The sequence below is a fragment of the Schistocerca cancellata genome, chromosome 5 (assembly GCF_023864275.1).
Source record: "Schistocerca cancellata isolate TAMUIC-IGC-003103 chromosome 5, iqSchCanc2.1, whole genome shotgun sequence".
Taxonomy (NCBI): domain Eukaryota; kingdom Metazoa; phylum Arthropoda; class Insecta; order Orthoptera; family Acrididae; genus Schistocerca; species Schistocerca cancellata.
The window spans coordinates 830,511,353-830,529,248 of record NC_064630.1 but is presented as its reverse complement, the minus strand read 5'-3'; the positions used below and the strand labels follow the sequence as shown (position 1 = coordinate 830,529,248).

The 17,896-nt window shown below is 39.2% G+C and overlaps 1 protein-coding gene across 1 annotated transcript in view; it reads left to right on the top strand.

Annotated features, from left to right (window-relative positions):
• LOC126188829 (vitellogenin receptor-like) overlaps window positions 1–17,596 on the top strand; it is a 209,998-nt gene extending 192,402 nt beyond the window's left edge. Inside the window, exons 28-33 of the mRNA XM_049930442.1 lie at window positions 9,520–9,671; window positions 10,058–10,149; window positions 11,997–12,234; window positions 13,522–13,699; window positions 16,844–16,962; window positions 17,354–17,596. Of these exons, the coding sequence (XP_049786399.1) occupies window positions 9,520–9,671; window positions 10,058–10,149; window positions 11,997–12,234; window positions 13,522–13,699; window positions 16,844–16,962; window positions 17,354–17,596 (1,022 nt within the window). The remainder of the gene's footprint in view (window positions 1–9,519; window positions 9,672–10,057; window positions 10,150–11,996; window positions 12,235–13,521; window positions 13,700–16,843; window positions 16,963–17,353) is intronic.
• Window positions 17,597–17,896: the final 300 nt, after the last annotated feature.

The window sequence follows — 17,896 nt, the reverse complement described above, 5'->3', positions numbered from 1 at the left end:
TGGTGAAATATTAAAAATTTTGAATGTGATATTCGAATTTGCGCTAGATAACGTGTGAACAGGAGATGGCAGGACAATGGTGTGGAGAAAGGCTGAAAAAAAGCAGCACAAATGAACTCTAAAGCCTGCGCTTTAGGAGCTAAGAACTTGTCTACTCAAGCAGCCACTGGTTCTACTAGTGTGTCTGTATTGTTAATGTAGAACATAGTTGCCCATAAGTTACTCATGTACTTATTTATTTACTGTCTCTTATTACTATTTTTATTTAGATTACCAATTACTATATTAATTCTGTCTTACTTCCATTTCTTGTTTGTCAGTCATTTATTATATCATTGATGTTACTTGTGATTAACACTACTAACATTGTTATCACTCTATTTAATTTTTTTATGTTACTGTTACATACAGATTATTTTTGTTCTTAGCAAGACTGTTTTCCTGCCTCCACGTTCCTTGTCACATGACTGCTGCAAAACCAGCTGACTTTGTTCGCACTACGTTCCTGCCTTTTCTTCCTACCTGCTCTGTTCTGTCCTGCTTCAGACTCCCACACCTTGGGAGGTGCATTCCTTGCTCATTTTTTACTGGGCAGGCAGACCTGCCACAGCCACAAGTTGTATCTGCCAGAGACATCCTCACGCATTCTACAACTAAACGCACAATATTCCATATCGCTCAGATAAATGTTCAATCACTTTCAACTCCTTTCCATGAACTATGCCATATATTTCAAAATATCAGTATCTGTGTACTACTTCTAACGAGCTTGGACACCTGGTTCAAGCCAAGTGTGCTCTCCATTTCTGTAGATATACAGGGTGTTACAAAAAGGTATGGCCAAACTTTCAGGAAACATTCCTCACACACAAATAAAGAAAAGATGTTATGTGGACATGTGTCCGGAAACGCTTAATTCCCATGTTAGAGCTCATTTTAGTTTCGTCCACCTACGCTTAATGGAGCACGTTATCATGATTTCATACGGGATACTCTACCTGTGCTGCTAGAACATGTGCCTTTAAAAGTACGACACAACATGTGGTTCATGCAAGATGGAGCTCCTGCACATTTCAGTCGAAGTGTTCGTACGCTTCTCAGCAACAGATTCGGTGACCGATGGATTGGTAGAGGCGGACCAATTCCATGGCCTCGACGCTCTCCTGACCTCAACCATCTTGACTTTCATTTATGGGGGCATTTGAAAGCTCTTGTCTACGCAATCCCGGTACCAAATGTAGAGATGCATCGTGCTCGTATTGTGGATGGCTGTAATACAATACGCCATTCTCCAGGGCTGCATCAGCGCATCAGGGATTCCATGCGACGGAGGGTGGATGCATGTATCCTCGCTAACGGAGGACATTTTGAACATTACCTGTAACAAAGTGTTTGAAGTCACGCTGGTACGTTCTGTTGCTGTGTGTTTCCATTCCATGATTAATGTGATTTGAAGAGAAGTAATAAAATGAGCTCTAACATGGAAAGTAAGCGTTTCCAGACACATGTCCACATAATATATTTTCTTTCTTTGTGTGTGAGGAATGTTTCCTGAAAGTTTGGCCGTACCTTTTTGTAACACCCTATAACTGCACCATAAGACAACAGAGGTTAAAGACGAGGAGGTGGTGTAGTGACATACAAACGTTGTATTGCCCATGCTTCTCAAATCCAGAAGTCATGAAGACAAACAAGTCAAATATATGTTCATAAATGTCAAGTCTCTTAAGAAAATGTGCCTAATCAGCACACTCTACAGATCTCTGAGAGGAGGGGGGACAGCCTGTTTCAAAACCGACTCTTAAAAATTTGACTTGACATAGAAGCATACAAATAATGCTAGTAGCACTAATATAAATACTCTGCCCCTTCACTGTGAAATTAAAGTGTGTAATTTTTTTTTCTTCAGATACAACTCTAAATCAGCGTGCACCTACCCATAATGCAGTTTACATTTACACTCGTATACATCTATTTGCCACGAAATCCACAAAAAAGTAATTCATAACTGGGATATCAGCTCACACCATCAAATCATGACACACTCTTTAAAATATCCAAGCAGTAAACTGTAATTGACTACACACAGATACTTGACATATATCATTGTACCTGAATTTGCAGCACAGGCACAATAGATAATTTGGGAGATGATGTCTATATCACTCCTAGACATGAAAGAAAAAAGTACAAACTAAATAGATTACACAAATAATATGTTCCCCCAAAGACCTAAACCTTGAGGGAAAACCTGAATCTTGGCCAGCAGAAGAGCTAACAGAGCTTGTATCTCGGACACTGCACATTGTACTTACAGCTACTCTCAAAAATAAAATTCGTTACAGGGAGAAAGAAAATAGTCAATCAGTCTGAGAGAAAAGATAACTGAGGTGTCAATACAATAATCTAAAACATACAGACCAGATGTTCTACAGGAAAACTTTGATTTAGGGAAGTACAGGTAAAATAGAAGCTGCAGCTGATCCCATTGTCCCAACCAAGGAACTAAACTAGAACTTGATTTTAACGATAAACGTCATTGAACCGTAAGCAAAAAATAACTTACTGATAATTTCACAGTGGTAAATGGCAGTTTGTCGTGAAAAATTGTCTTGATCTGACAACCTCGTCGAAAAATGTGTCAGATAAGCATTTACTATAGGACGGCATTTCAGTCCAGATGATCAAGCTTATTGTTGACCCACTACTGCTCATCATAAATGCTGCTCCCTAGACCCTGAAGCTCTGCCTGAGCAACACAGCATAAACATTTGTTCTCATCAGAGCGAAAGCCTCTGTGTCGAGCACTACTACTCGACCGTCTTATGCAAGTCCTTTTCAGTACGAGGAACCCAACTCTCCCTCCAGATATCAGAGAACCGAATAACAAAACCCAGCTTCAAAACATAGTGACATATTTATTAAACTAACAAAAATGTTTGCCTCAACGCACCCAATATCTCTTTACAGTTAATTACCATACCAGACATTCCTCATTTCCCAAATACTTTTTACTGTCATCTACTGTTGTTAATATTTTTAGCAATAGTCTAGCTACTGCCATTGCTGTTAGTTCTTAAGCAGTACTATTATTCTAAATTGCATTGGATAAATTCAGATATTCTGTCAAATCATTTTCAGTTTGATTTAATTTCATTACTACATATTGTGCAAATAAAACAACATAAATAAAAATCTGGACAGAAATGATTGGCATGAAGATGAGGAAGAGAGAATAGTAGATAGAACAGAAATGAAAACATTAGAAGACACACAGTGTTTAGTGATAAATAGAAAAACACAGAACTGATGAAACATAAGTCTCTCACACTGATATCCAGATCTTTCAATTATATTAACAGATGTTGGAGAAATAAGAAAATCTCAGATGAATGGACATTAGGTACAATATTATCCAATTACGAGAGAGTAGATGAAAGTAATTGTGAAATCTAAAAGAGCATTTCTCTGCTAAATTTATGGTATTAATTATATTCTGTAACAGCAACACTGAGACAAGCAGTAATTAATGAAAATATTCTGTTATAAGAGCAAATGTGTTTTAGGATGCACAGACAATACGTTCACTATTAAAGAAATCATTGAGTAACACAGAGTTCAGTAGGAAGACACATTTACTATTCATAGACAATGTAAAGGTTTTCGATAAATATAGAAAAACTGTGGCTGATAATGAACAAAACAGGAACACCTTTTGTAAGTTATAAAGGTAACTAAAAGCATGTACGGAGGAAGAAAAATCGCCAGTGCCGGAAATGGAAAATCAATGATTAGGCCAAACTTGAGAGTAAGAGAAGGATGCAGTTTGTGTTCGATTCTTTTTTATATTTATGTTGACGACATGCTGAAGCAAGTGACAAGTAAATTAATATTTTCTACTTCAGGCAAAGGAGTTATCTGTTTGCTGCTGATCAAATTGTGATTGGTAATAGTGAGAACATGCTGCAAAGAGCTGTTCATATTGTATCCATAACATCTAAGTTATACAGTCTGTTAGTATCTTCACAGAAAATTAAAGTTATGGCTTTTAGGGGCCAGCAGATAATTATCAGCAAAATGATGATGATTTGAAAACAGAAAGAGTAAACTCGTTCAACTTCTTAGAAAATACTGTATCATTCATAACAGAAATGGACACACAGAAGTAGATAGAGAGATCAATTAAATTGATGGAACAATCAGTAGAGCACTCAGAACTGAAGCAAGAAAGGAAACTGTAGCCGATTTCTATAGAACAATGGGTGTGCTGGCTATAACATGTGGAGGTGAGTCATGGACTGCAACAAAAGGAAATGAATGAAGAATACAAGCATTGGAGATCTGCTTGCTAAGAATAGTAGCTGGCTGCATTCTGTCTGACAGGAGAATGAATGCAAACATCAGAAAAGAACTAAGAATGAAACGCTCAAATGTGCATATAAAAGAATACGGAAACAACTGGAAGGACTATGTGACAAGAATGGAAGACGATAGCCTATGAAACTTAATGATGATTGTTACCCAGTGGACAGAAGATATTTAGGAAGAATGAGGAATATAAGCAATTTCAACCAAGACGGTGAAACAGGCAAATGCCTACCGTATTTACTCAAATCTAAGCTGCACTTTTTTTCCGGTTTTCGTAATCCAAAAAACCGCCTGCGGCTTAGAATCGAGTGCAAAGCAAGCGGAAATTATGAAAAATGTTGGTACGTGCCGCCCCAACTAACTTCTGCCGTCGAATATATGTAGCGCTATGCAGGCATGCTTTGTAGGCACAAAGATAAATACTGGCACCAAAACCTCTGCGTCAGGAAATAAATTAAAAAAAAAAAAAAGGTGGAAGACGAGCTTTTTTCTCCGCCGCGAGTTTCGACCACTGCATTTTCATACATTATCCAACGAAGTAAATACAAATTCCATATTGTTCATCTTCGAATGTAGCACAATTTCAGTGTACTACGAAAATCTGACTGGCAAGACTGTTTGGGATGTTTGTCATGGCCAACTCTACGTTCTGAATTTTTTCATATCTGTGAGAAGAGATGGTTGCTAATAGGAACCTGATGAAATTTGAATCACATACAGTATTCTCTTCACCATAAGAATAATACGAATATAAACATTTTGCCGTGTATTCTTTCATGTTTGCTGCTATCTCATTTAAATCCTGTCTGCCTAATAAACTACGAAACTAGAGTGAGACAACAGCAAACGCGGAAGAATATACGTATCGTGTCATGTTTATATTCGTATTATTCTTATGCCTAATAGTGATACAGTCAGAAATGAAACACGGCAATTGACTAGATTTTTAAATCTAAGATGACTCTAATTTCTGTGCAGAATTTGATGTAATAAAGAAGCGGCCACAAAGATTTTCAAACGGAGAAAAATTTTCGCCTAACTCTCGTTCAGAACATGTTCTATTATATGCAGTCTATTATTTGATTCTTGTTGATCATTATCAAAGAAAGCAGCAGTGTAAGTAACAAAAAATAGCAGTCTCTTGCCATTGTTTCGCTAATGAGACGATTCCTCTCTCTCTGTCTGTCTCTCTCTCTCTCTCTCTCTCTCTCTCTCCTTTTTTTTTTTTTTTTTTTTGCGCACAAAAGCAAGCCATGCCGCGAGCCGCGACAGGCTGTAAACACGCACTATCAGACTGCGACAAACAATGCATGACACAGTGCAGTAATGCATTTTCAGCTTAAGAGTGACGCAAACACCTATAACAAAGAAAATGGCATTTATCAGATCAAAGCAAAATAAGCAATCGATTCAAACCAGACGAAGCAAGTGAAAAAGGAAGGGTACCCGTATAAATACGGACGGAGCGCCTGACGCATAGCAATGGCTACGTGGTAAAGCTTAACTGCTAAGCTTAAGACTTGAACCAAACTACTGTAGCTGTATCGTCATTCATTAGACCTAAATTGTGTCTCATATTACAGTGGACCAACTTTGTTTCGATTTGGAGGTGCGGCCTAAAACTTTTCTCTCCCCTTGAATTTCAAGTCTCAAATTTCAGGTGCGGCTTGGATTCGGGAATTTTTTTTTCCTTTATTTCGAGTCTCATTTTTCAGGTGCGGCTTAGATTCGAGTGCGGCTTAGATTCGAGTAAATATGGTAATATGTGCACAGAGAGAGAAGACACACATTAAAAATATTATGATGTTTTAAGTAACTGATTAGTTTTGTAATTATGTATAAAACTCTTGTCTGATGTAGGGAGGATCCTAAAGGCATTGACCTGTTCAGATTAAATGAATAAATAAAAAAAAATAAACATAAAAGGTGTCCCAGGAAGACTGCTCAATATTCAGGGATATAAAACAAATGGTCATTCAAAGCGAAAAACCCCATATGGACAAATGCCCTACTCTGAATGGTTTCCTAGATAGAACATACTTAATGTACACTCTTATTTCATTAATCAGTACACAGCTATTGTTCACAGAGCACCACTGTAGTGTTGACGAAGTTGAGACAAATTATTTGATATCAGACACACGGTCTATGAAGTCGAGAAACTACCTCAAATTGGCTTACAAAAGCTACCTATGCCTCAGTGTGTTTGCATCACCTGAGATTTTCAGAATTCTCTCACTTCCTTCTTGCAAACTAAAGAAAAATGAATAGGACTCTTTTATAGGAATTTTAAAGTAGTTTAGTTTTGCACTGTGACATGTTTTTGCTAGAAGTTGTGGATTTAGTTATTCAAGAAAAATGTACAAAAGCAACATTAAATGTATTGTATTGGGAACCAGTTGGAATACTACATATGTCCATATGCAGTTTCTTTGCATCAAATGATCGTACCTGTCATTTGCCTAAGTATTGTTCATTTCTCCTGAGACAACCTGTGTAAATGAGCTATGATATATGTTAAAATAATTATGTAATACACATACCGTTATTTTTGTGAAGAACAGTGTCTGCTAGAGCCAAACTTGGGCGGTGAGACTCTGTCAAACAAGCAAGCAGCAAGCCGAATCACTGTGCCGAGAGCACAGAGAACGTGTCGCCGTGTGGTCTGCCGTGCGAGAGTGGTGGGTAGTGGAGAGCTGCCTTGCAATCCGATCTGTAGTAACGGTGGGGAGCAGGGAGCCAGCGAGCTACATTGTGATCAGATTGGTGAGAGTGATGGGGGGTAGTGAGCTGGTGAGGCTGCTCGAGATCCGACCAGTGAGTGGTGGGGAGTACTTAGTTAGCAAGGCAGCTTGTGGCCTGACTGGTGAGAGTTGTGCGGAGGGCCGAGCCTCAGGAGGGGAGTGCTGTCTCGGTTGTGTTGCGATACACTCTCGTGTTGTCATGGCTGCGGACTGCAGCTTATGCGATCGCTCACAACACATTCCGAGTGTGACGATATGTCAAAGGATAAGAAGTAATAGCTTACTGAAAAGTATATAAACATTTATTGGGCTTCTGAAATTTGAGATTTTCTTTACAAACCGAGAACAAAAATATTAATCTGAAAATGTTTTCTACATTAATGCAGCATTCTGAATAACTGATCTTTCTTTATTTTCTGTTATATTCATGGCAGAGTAAGGCATCACATATTAGTAAGATATGCAAATCAATATGTGCACATGGTCTAAAGCACAATTTTTGTAGCTTGGGAAATGTTTTCTTCAGGATGTGCCGTTGCAAGTGGCCTACCACAGAATTTTCATGTGCTCATTGCTGCTGTCAGACACACATTTCAGATCAGATGATGAGCTATCATTCCCCTTTTTCGAATCGTCAATCATCCAGTCCTTAAAAGGATCTAGCTCTTGGATTGAATTCGGGAGTGGACTGCCCATCTATCTCTAGTGATGACTATACCTCCAAAAAGAGCTGATTGAATCAAAAATTTGCCATCTTATATTTCCCACATGTACAGAACAAAGAGCTACACACACACACACACACACACACACACACACACACACGCGCACACACACCTCCCTTCCCCCCCCCCTCTCCCTCTCCCCCCCCCTCTCCTCCCCCCCCCCCCCCCCCCCTTTCTCTTCATGTGGTGGTGATTGCCATCATTTTCAGAAACAGTTGATTACTGTGTCAGTATGTATCAAACAATATTGTAAATATGAACTGCTCTCTTTCTAATGTTTGTATTATATTCAGTTAACAGCTCATATGCATTGGGTTGTTTAATGTACACGTGGTTTTGAAGCTGGGCTGGGCTCCTGCTAATTTAAGTTCCAGTTCACATTGTTTGAGGCTGCCTGGTCTGCTAATAGAATTCCTTAAAGGACTTCAATCTCATGTTCTGTCATGTTGGGACTGTTAGAAACCTCAAACCTATTAGTGACAGACTTCTCAAGGCTGTAGAGAAACATCGAAGCAATATGTAACTGTAAGATATATAAAATTTGGCATGAAGTCTCGTTATTGTAACCAGAAATTTTCAGGTACAGCACTGGTGTGTGAAATAAACATTAGCAAATCTACTATTATTAAAGCCTAAAAATTAAGACTGGAATGTAAATTTCTCGTTCCTGGTTGTGGGCATGAGCCAAAATGGAGAGTTTGTTGACTCCCATTGGCAGTATATTTTGCTGTCATAAACTTCATAAAGTTGACTATGCAGTCCAGCTATTGAGTTCCAGATGACCGTGATGGTCTTGCTAGCAGACTTCTCTTTTGCAGTGTCTTTAGGCTGATGGGTGAAATGAAGCTGGAATACTTCTAAATTCTGATACACTGTCCAGTATTTCTTCTTTCAACACCAGTGTTTAATATACTTGATACATAAATTGTTCTCAGATTGGTAGTCTTATCACCACTATTTAGATCCAGATATCTTCAACAATGGCATTACATTTTGACCTTAAATTACCTGCATATAACAAAACAATTTATCTGGCAATATGCTGTCCAAAGCTTGACTATGAATAAAAACAATCATCTTCCATCATTTAGGACTATAACCCACCATTTTCCGTCAAGTGGTATTAAACCTCACAACTTTATTGAAACTGACATATTTGTCTATACTCCAGAAACATTTAATGCAGTAAAAACATTGACTCCTTCTAAAACAGTATTTTCCCTTAGATGTTTTTTGAAACATGTAGTTAGTGTGACATTTTTGTATAAAATGCTCCCTCCTTAACATGTGGGACTGTAGAGTCTGAATTTCCTGTTAAGTTGTAAGCTGTCAGACTGAATATTGTAAACAGATATTGATACTTTCTTCCATTGTTTAATACTTTCTGACAATATTTCTGCACCTACCCTTCTCTTCAATAAATTATCCAGCAATTGATAAAGTATTTGTAGATATAACAATACAGTCCAAAATGTGACAAAATTTAAATGTTCTTAAACTTTCACAAGTACCACTGATTCACCACTACTTCATTTTAACTAATCACATTTGATGTTGCAAATTGTTGCAGTCATTATGTAAACTGTCTGATTCCTCACAATAAACATTATTTCACTACTGAGAGAAACTTAATGAAAGGTTTAAAACAGTGTGAAAGAGCACTAAAACTCCTTACTTTTCAGGGGAAACAGCAACAATTTACTGCCAGTCACTGAAGACCCACAACAGGACGTACGTGGAAGGGGTAGGTAACCCAACAGAGGTGGCAATAGACTGGATCACAAAGAACATCTACTATGTGAATGATGTGCCTGTTGGGCAAAGTGACATACAGGTGAGTGCAAGGGGGATGGAACTGATGCTCAATTTGGTTAAAACTGCTTGTCAGTTAATTCAACACCTAGGAGTAGTTCTAAAATTAAAGCAACCCACCATTAGGCTGCCATCAAGTGTCGTGTCAAAGCATCGCTTCACTTGCAGTTAATATGTAGTGCAGTGGGCATGCATAATTCTGTAGCACTTCTGTCGGCTCATTAAACTCCTTTCAGTTCAGTGGTCTCCATTGCAACTGCATCCCACTTTCACAAAAGCATTGAGAGGTGCAGGCAACAGCCGATGTGAAGACACTGCAGCACTGTGTGAAATGAGTCAGATGACAAGTAGTTGCAGTAACAATGTAGACCAGAACTGGTTTCTGACCAGTGTTTTTCCCTTCCACAGGTGTGCCACCTGACGGAGAAGCTCTGTGCTGTTGTGGTGACGGCCGAACGTGGCAGTAGGATTGGCAACATTGCAGTAGATCCACTTGCTGGGTGAGTGTACAAGAAGAAATAGTAAATGTGCTGTAAGGTCTCACAATTTGTGTAAAATCAAGAGTAAGATCAAGAAATAAAAAATTTGTTGACTTTCATACTGGTAACAAAACATTACTTCAGTCTCAGTTCTCCATTAGGAAAAGTAGTTAACTTTCCTGTACCTTAACTTCAGGTGAATAGGTCGTGTTGTTAGCCATCTTATATGAAGTGTGCTTTATTCTGTACAATTTGTCCTATCTTTAGTGGGATCATTTTTTTTTACCCTAGTTGGCTGTTCTTGAGATCCACCCAAGTGCAAAAATGATATTGGCCCATTTGTTGGAGACAGACTTATGTCTTATTCCAGCAGCCAGAGGTTTGTGTGTGTGTGTGTGTGTGTGTGTGTGTGTGTGTGTGTGTGTGTGTGTCAACATCTGTGCCATATCATAACATCCTACCCTTTTCTTAATATTGTTATTATTCCATCCTGGATTTTCTATTGTTTCATTCTAATTCTCAAGTATATGATGTAGTGGAGGGTTTTCAGAAGATTGTACTATTTTTGGTATCAGTATCTTGTTGGGATGCAGTTCTCCTTAACATGTAGATTTGTATATGATTAATGCAATAGTTAAATTTGTCAAAAAAGAGTATTATAAAAGAGCATTATACAATACAACTTTCAATGCAATTAGTGAAAGATAGTAGGAAACACAAACAGCACATTTAAAATGTCAAAAATGTTAGTCTAGGTCACATTTCTATCACCACAGTGGGAGAAGTGGGATTGTATTCATTCTTTATGCTTTTTCCAATCTACATAATGTCCCATTACAAATAGATAAGTAATGAGTTTGAAAGCAGTTGTGAGCTATCAGTGCTGGTTTTGTGAACATGTGAGGTGTGACAATAAAATAATGTGACTTGCTGTAAGATATCTGGTTTCACACAAGGTAAATATTTAGTTGTCACTCTCCGTACTTACTTTCTCTCTCTCTCTCTCTCTCTCTCTCTCTCTCTCTCTCTCTCTCTGACAGCATCACCCCCACTTCTTATAGTCGCACCTTCCTTCCTGGATGGGTACCCAAAAATGTTTATCATTCAGACATTGTTTTTGAGAAATAACTTTTCAGTGGAGATGAGGTGAACTTTTGTTTGTAGTTTATTATGTTTGGTGTTTCATCGACAGATAAACCTACCAGTGGGAAAACCTCAAATCTAACAAATAACTTCATGAAATGGCAGCCTGATGAAAATGTCCTTCACATTTGAGGATTACAATGTGAAAAACTTAATTTTAATGACATGGATCATTGTTGACCGAAATAGCAGCCTTGCTTCAATTTTGATGTGACCATGGCTTAATAATAGCTAATTGGATTTAGCAGCTTCGGGAGTCATTTGTAATCGGAATCCAGATGGTCAGCAATATTCACAGAGTCGTAAAGAGTTTTCAATAACAAATGCCAAAATGTTTTACCTTTGACTTGCGTGTTTTGTTTGGACACAATAATAGGCAGATACTACTTTTGTGTCACCCTTCTAATTACAGTTAATCTCGTCTTGTCAGAATGCTTGGTATTACAGCACATGTTATAACAATGGTGAACACACACAATCCTCACTGCAACATATGGCCGGTTAAGTTAATGCAAATGCGACAAGTAAGACACAATGCCTGGACATGACTGGCTCAAAACTTGAACTCCCTGACTCTTACTCCTAGTGCTAGTCGTGCTTGACAACAGATTTTGCCTAACGTCAACCTGTGCAGGCTAAAAAAATTTTATCGTTGGATAAGGTATGTCGACCCCTTACAGGTGACACAACAGAAGTACTCAATTTTCCTGTATTCACTGTTCCAGATATCTGTTTTGGACAGAAATGAGCACTTTGATAGAAAATGGAGTGGCCGGCAGCATTAGGAGGGCAGACCTTGCCGGAGGCAGCAGGACAGTTCTGGTGCAGTCGGGCCTTGGTTTGCTGAGTGGCCTGGCTCTGGACACGGTGCGCCGCACCATCTACTGGACTGATGCCTCCTTCCAGGTTGTAGAGTCAGCAACATATGACGGCGAAGAGAGGACAGCAGAGTTCACATCGGAGGTCAGATTCTGACCTGTTACCCTAGACACTGGGCATTTCATTCAAGTAGTGTATAGTCTGGCACGTTGGGGACTGGCAGTCACAGGCCAGTACAGCTTTATAGTATTTTACTGAGAGTTCCACATCATCCAGGTTAATGTCGACTAGTCTGAATCAAAAACAGAGATAATCAAAGATGTGTTTCTTCTGGAATCCACTAGTTTTTTCACCAAATCTTTTGCATGTTACGTTTGAAAGCCCACACATAACTTAAGTATTACTGGCTGGAAACTGAAAATTTATTCACAATATACACTGAAACTACACTGTATTTCATACTGCATCGCTTTCAACTTACTTTTAGGAAATAATTGTCAAAAAAAAAAACATACATGATGTAATGTTCAGGTCTGCATAATTTATTGTAAAGCTATAAGAATTTAAAGCTACCTTCCCAAACTTTTTTACTCATGAGATGCCTGTATTGTCTTCATTTAGGAAGAATTCCATTACTTTTTAAGGTGGCTGATCTCGTGCTGTTGCCCAGCTACAAAATTACACTTGGGCCTTCATCTAAAACAAAACACAACACATAAGCTCTATGCATTACAAGATGACTTGCCACACATTATTGTTACTGTAATCACACATACGAAGAATTCTTAAGACTTGGTTGCTATTGTTAACCTTAATTGATACTAATTGCTCAAATCAAATATCCACATTGTCAGAACTTGGTCGAATTGCCTGGTTGGCGAAGAACACGGTCTAGTAGATACAGTGTACTTACACGTACTCATTCAATGGCCATTACACAGCAGGTGAGACACCCGAGGTAAATTTTTCATTTAAATGACAAACAGCAATATTGTTGGTTCAACAAACCATCATAGATCCTATTCCCAGAAACCTCTGTAGCCACATGGTTAGCTGCTACTTGGGTGCAAAAGGACTCGGGTTCAATTCCCGGTACCTTTCTGAGGTACAGATGTTGGCACCAGGGTTTACTCAGCCCTGAGGCCAGATGAGCTGTTCAAATGCAGTAACAGTACCATCACCAGGATTTGTCTGACAATGGCTGAAGGAATTGATAACTTGCTGATCACACATCCCACAATCGTAGATGTCTCCTTGTACTGCATTACAGACTGTAGTCACAGATAAGCTTAAGGCCTAATACCTAACTGGTATTAAAGTTAAAGTACTTATTCCCATTTCGGTTGATATTTACATGAAATCTTAAATTTCCTCAGTTAATTACTGAAGCATATGCGTACTTGGCTTTTTCAACCCTTCCTTATTCCACAGGTAGAGAGACCCAAAAGGCTGGTGCTGTTTGAGGATGAGCTCTACTGGCTGCCAGAGCATTCGGGCTTTGTGATGAAATGCAAGCTGTTCACAAAGGTAAAGAGGTGTCGGAGCATCCACATAAACGTCTATGACGGAGACTACCTGACCGTCGTGCAGCAGTCACGGCAGAGAACTGGTGAGTACAAGGGTGTGTGCATTTTGATCATATTTGGGAGCAGAACCATGGGGATATGGAAGAGCTTGGTATATGTTAATGAGATACAATCAAATTGAAAATGTAATTTGTTTACTGTATTTACAATACTGCCATACTGTTTAATAATATTAACAATAGGGAAAAGCTATATTGCTACTCACTACATCGAGAAATAATAGTTGTGGACAGGTACAGTGAAAAATAGGAGATCAATGGCTTCTGTGATGAAGAGGCATATATCCTTGAAAGTATTTTCATTCCATCTTTGACGTACTGTTGTTTGATTCTACTCAGTAATATGTGTTTATGCCAGATAAATTTAGCAAAGTAAATTAAAAAGCAAGCTTTGTATCATTAGACAAGTTAAAATAGGTTTGGTTTGCATTCTGTTAGTAGCTCAATATGTTACCTCCACATATTTATTTGAAAGGCTTTCACATTATATTAAGAGCAGACAGGAGACAGGATTGCTTGTGTACTTTCACTTCAGTGCAGTTGAGTTTAAAGTATTGACTTAACAAAAGCATGCAACAAGAGTGCTTGCTAAGGTAACATGTTTGTGTAGAATTTTCACCAATTCTTGCTCGTAGGTTCCATGGAAGTTAGTTAGCTACGATAGAATCTGTGTGAGGTGAGGGGAACCAAAGTCTACGTACATTTGCGTATTTACTAAAGTCACTGCAGCTCCTGTGTCCACTTGCATTTTTTAGAGGTTTATTAAACACATGCAAATAAACAGTTTGTTTGGTAAAACAGTCACTGTAGAGATACGGTTTGCCCACAAGTTCTACTGTGTCTGCCATGTTTGAAGTAGTTTTGCATAGATGTAATGGGGACTTCCTTTAGACACTTGTTGTAAACAACCCAATGCGTAGGGTACACAACACGCTCATTTTGGGTGAAGCAGTATGGGAAAGACAGAGGAGGTACACAGCCACTACTGTAACGCGGCTTGTTGCTGCTGTGGCCGTAACCGACACTGCCCCATGTGACGGAGTCGAAGGTTGTACTGCTGCCATGACTCCCCATCACCCTGAACACTTGCAACATGCTTTACAGGGGTCAACTGAGTTACTTCAAACATTCCCCCCCCCCCCCCTCCCCTCCACCCTATCCCACCTCATATAGAGCAATCTGATCGCCTGTGGCCCGTGATACTTCAAAGGACTGTGCTTTAATAAGCACATCTGTAAGTGTTGGATTCTCACATAGAGTTGCTGTTGCACTCTTTTTCCCTAGCCGGGATCAGATGAATAACATGCACCACCTGCTGAGTGTAAGATTCATGATGGGTACTAGTGACAAATTTACAAAGGTTGCTCAACCTGTGTAATTCTGCAGCCCAGGCTTTGTAAAATTGGTTTGGGTGTTTCTGGCAATGGTAAAATTTCTACATGCATTGAAATTACATGCGTTCTGTCACAGTAACACGTAGAGAGAACTCGGACAACTATCAGTTTTGTACCAACACTTTGTTTGAAGGGCTAGACAGCAACTGATTAATGTAAGAGCATCAGCAGTGGCTTCTTTAAAATAGCTGTTCTGTTTCCTAATACACTCAAGCAAGTATACAGCAATTTAAAAGCAATTTTCATTGTTTGACCAGATTAGTACTACATTTTGTTGTATATGGAACAGAACAGAAATACATTAGTGGTGATACAACAAATATAGCTGTTTCACCTTGTTATGTTTCACATAGAAGGAACAATAGCATTTCTTTATTTTTGTAAATTTATTGTGTTCCTGTTTCATGTGTTCTCCATCATTGGATCTGTAGAACAAAACATACAGGGTGAAAATTATTGAACTGTATGAAAAAAAAGTAAATTAGTTAAAAACTATGGCGTGCACTCACTTTATTCAATGTGTAAACATCACTACAGATATTGGTACTCATGTTATGACATATTAGATATACTTGCCATCATTGACAATGATGTGATGATGTAGACGAATAGTGAAATTCTGCATGACCTGCTGAAGTGCTGCTACATCAATGCTGTCGATTACCTGAATGGCTGTTTTCAGCTCGGCAATGGTTTTGGGGTTGTTGCTGTACACCATGTGTTTAATATAGCCCCACAAAAAGGAGTCGCATGGGTTCGGATCAGGAATATATGGTGACCAGTCAAGGCTCACACTGCTCCTCCAGGCCATCACTTTGCTGCTTTGATAAGGGCATGCATGAACCACATCTTGTCAAAATCAGGGTCGCGTTGGATAATGGGAATGAAATAATCTTCCAAAACCTTCATATACTGTTCAGTAGCCACTGTGCTATCAATGAATATCTCACAGGTTATTCCGTGACTGGACATTGCACACCACAGAGTCACCCATTGAGGGTGAAGAGACTTCTCGACCATGAAATGTGGATTCTCAGTACCCCAAATGCGCCAGTTTTGCATTTTGACAAACCCATCCAAATGAAAGTGGGTTTAGTTGCTAAACCAAAACCATATTTAGATTGAAGTCCTATTTGTCAATTCTGTGGACAATAGTGTTGGTGAAGCTCCACCACTGTTCATGGCCCAGGGACTTAATAGCTCATGGGCTTGAATTTTATATGGAAAGAGATGCGGGTGTTCAACTATTCGTCGCAATCCCCCTCGCTTGATTCCTACTTCCTGGGGCTGGTTTGAATCACAGTGCATGTCTTCTCAATGGTTTCAGGCATTTCACCATTCTTGGATGACAGGCATTGCTGACACTGTCATTGCAAGCACTATCCATTCTCTCAAACTTGCAAATCAAATTCTTGATTGTTAGCACTCTTGGGCCAGTTGTTTTCAGCTTGAACTCAGTCCCCAACTTCCTTTGAGCTGCAGTGTGGCTGTTATTGCTTACATAGTAGGTCTTCAAAAGCACTATATGCTCAGGCACACTTCACCATGACATTTTCACGTGCAAATGGCCAACAAGGCTCATGGGCATGGGCGTACTAATTCCCATCCTGCCTGCAGCTAGCTGTGCAGTTTGAACGTCCTAATGCAAACCTTTCAGAAGTTACGATTTTTTTTTTCTTATGGTTTAATAATTGTCACTTTGTAAATCTAAATTATGTAATGTGCCAATACAAATATAGAATATAGTAATGCTAACTGCCATTGTGATTTGCAGGCATGAACCCCTGCGAGCATCACCACTGCTCCCATATGTGCACAATCACTCCTCAAGGTGCCAAGTGCCTGTGTGCAGATGGGCAGATTGTAGGTGAAAACATCCGCTGCAAGAATGAGGTAAAGTTTCTGCTGGGGCACTCTCCAAACAAAGTAGTCTGGAGTAGTGTCAAGCAGTCAGTAATGGGTGTGTGACAGCATGTTGGTAATAACTACAGCACTGCAATAATATATCAGAGAACAAGACCTACTGGTCCACTATGTAGGCTAGCTCATATTGACGGTACTAGATACAGGTAAACACAACCACTGTTGGTTCCAGTGCGTTGTCAGCCCTGGGATGTGTACTAGTCCCTTCAGCTCTCGGAAACTATTTCTAGAGTACTTTCAGTACTTGATGTTGCCTGACACTACTGTGAATATTTAGCTTCTAAATATTTCCTGTCCTGCTGTCACTAAAGAAATTTGTTAGCTGAAATGTGACATCGCTGAAAATTTGGAACGTTTGCAGGGTGCAAAGGCCTCGGAACCACGATTTGTCCTCCCAGGAATTGTGGGTGGTTTGAAAACCACTACGGTTGCTGACTGGATAAGTGAAAAGTCTGATACCTCTGTGCTGATAGCACTTGTGATTGTGCTGTTGGTGGTGTGCCTGGTGGCTGTTGTGTGCTACATATACAAGAGGCAGCTGGTCACATTCAGGGACTTGGATTCAAGGTACGCAAAAATTGTGGAGCTTGCTAAATGTGGTTGAAAATTGCCTTAATGGTTCTTTTCAATAAACAAGTGGAAGATTTGTGTGCATTATCGCTTTCTATTCTGAGAGAAAAGATTTTAAACCTTTATCTGAAAAGTGGAATTTTTTTCCCAAGCATTCTGACCTGTGGAATCAGGTAATACACACACACACACACACACACACACACACACACACACATTAATTTTTAATATGGATTACACGAAAGCAGTTTTTTCCTTGGACATGCGCAAATGTTGGTCACACTAGATGCAGTGTGACTTCGGCCGTCTTTTACAGTGTTCATATCTGCAGGTG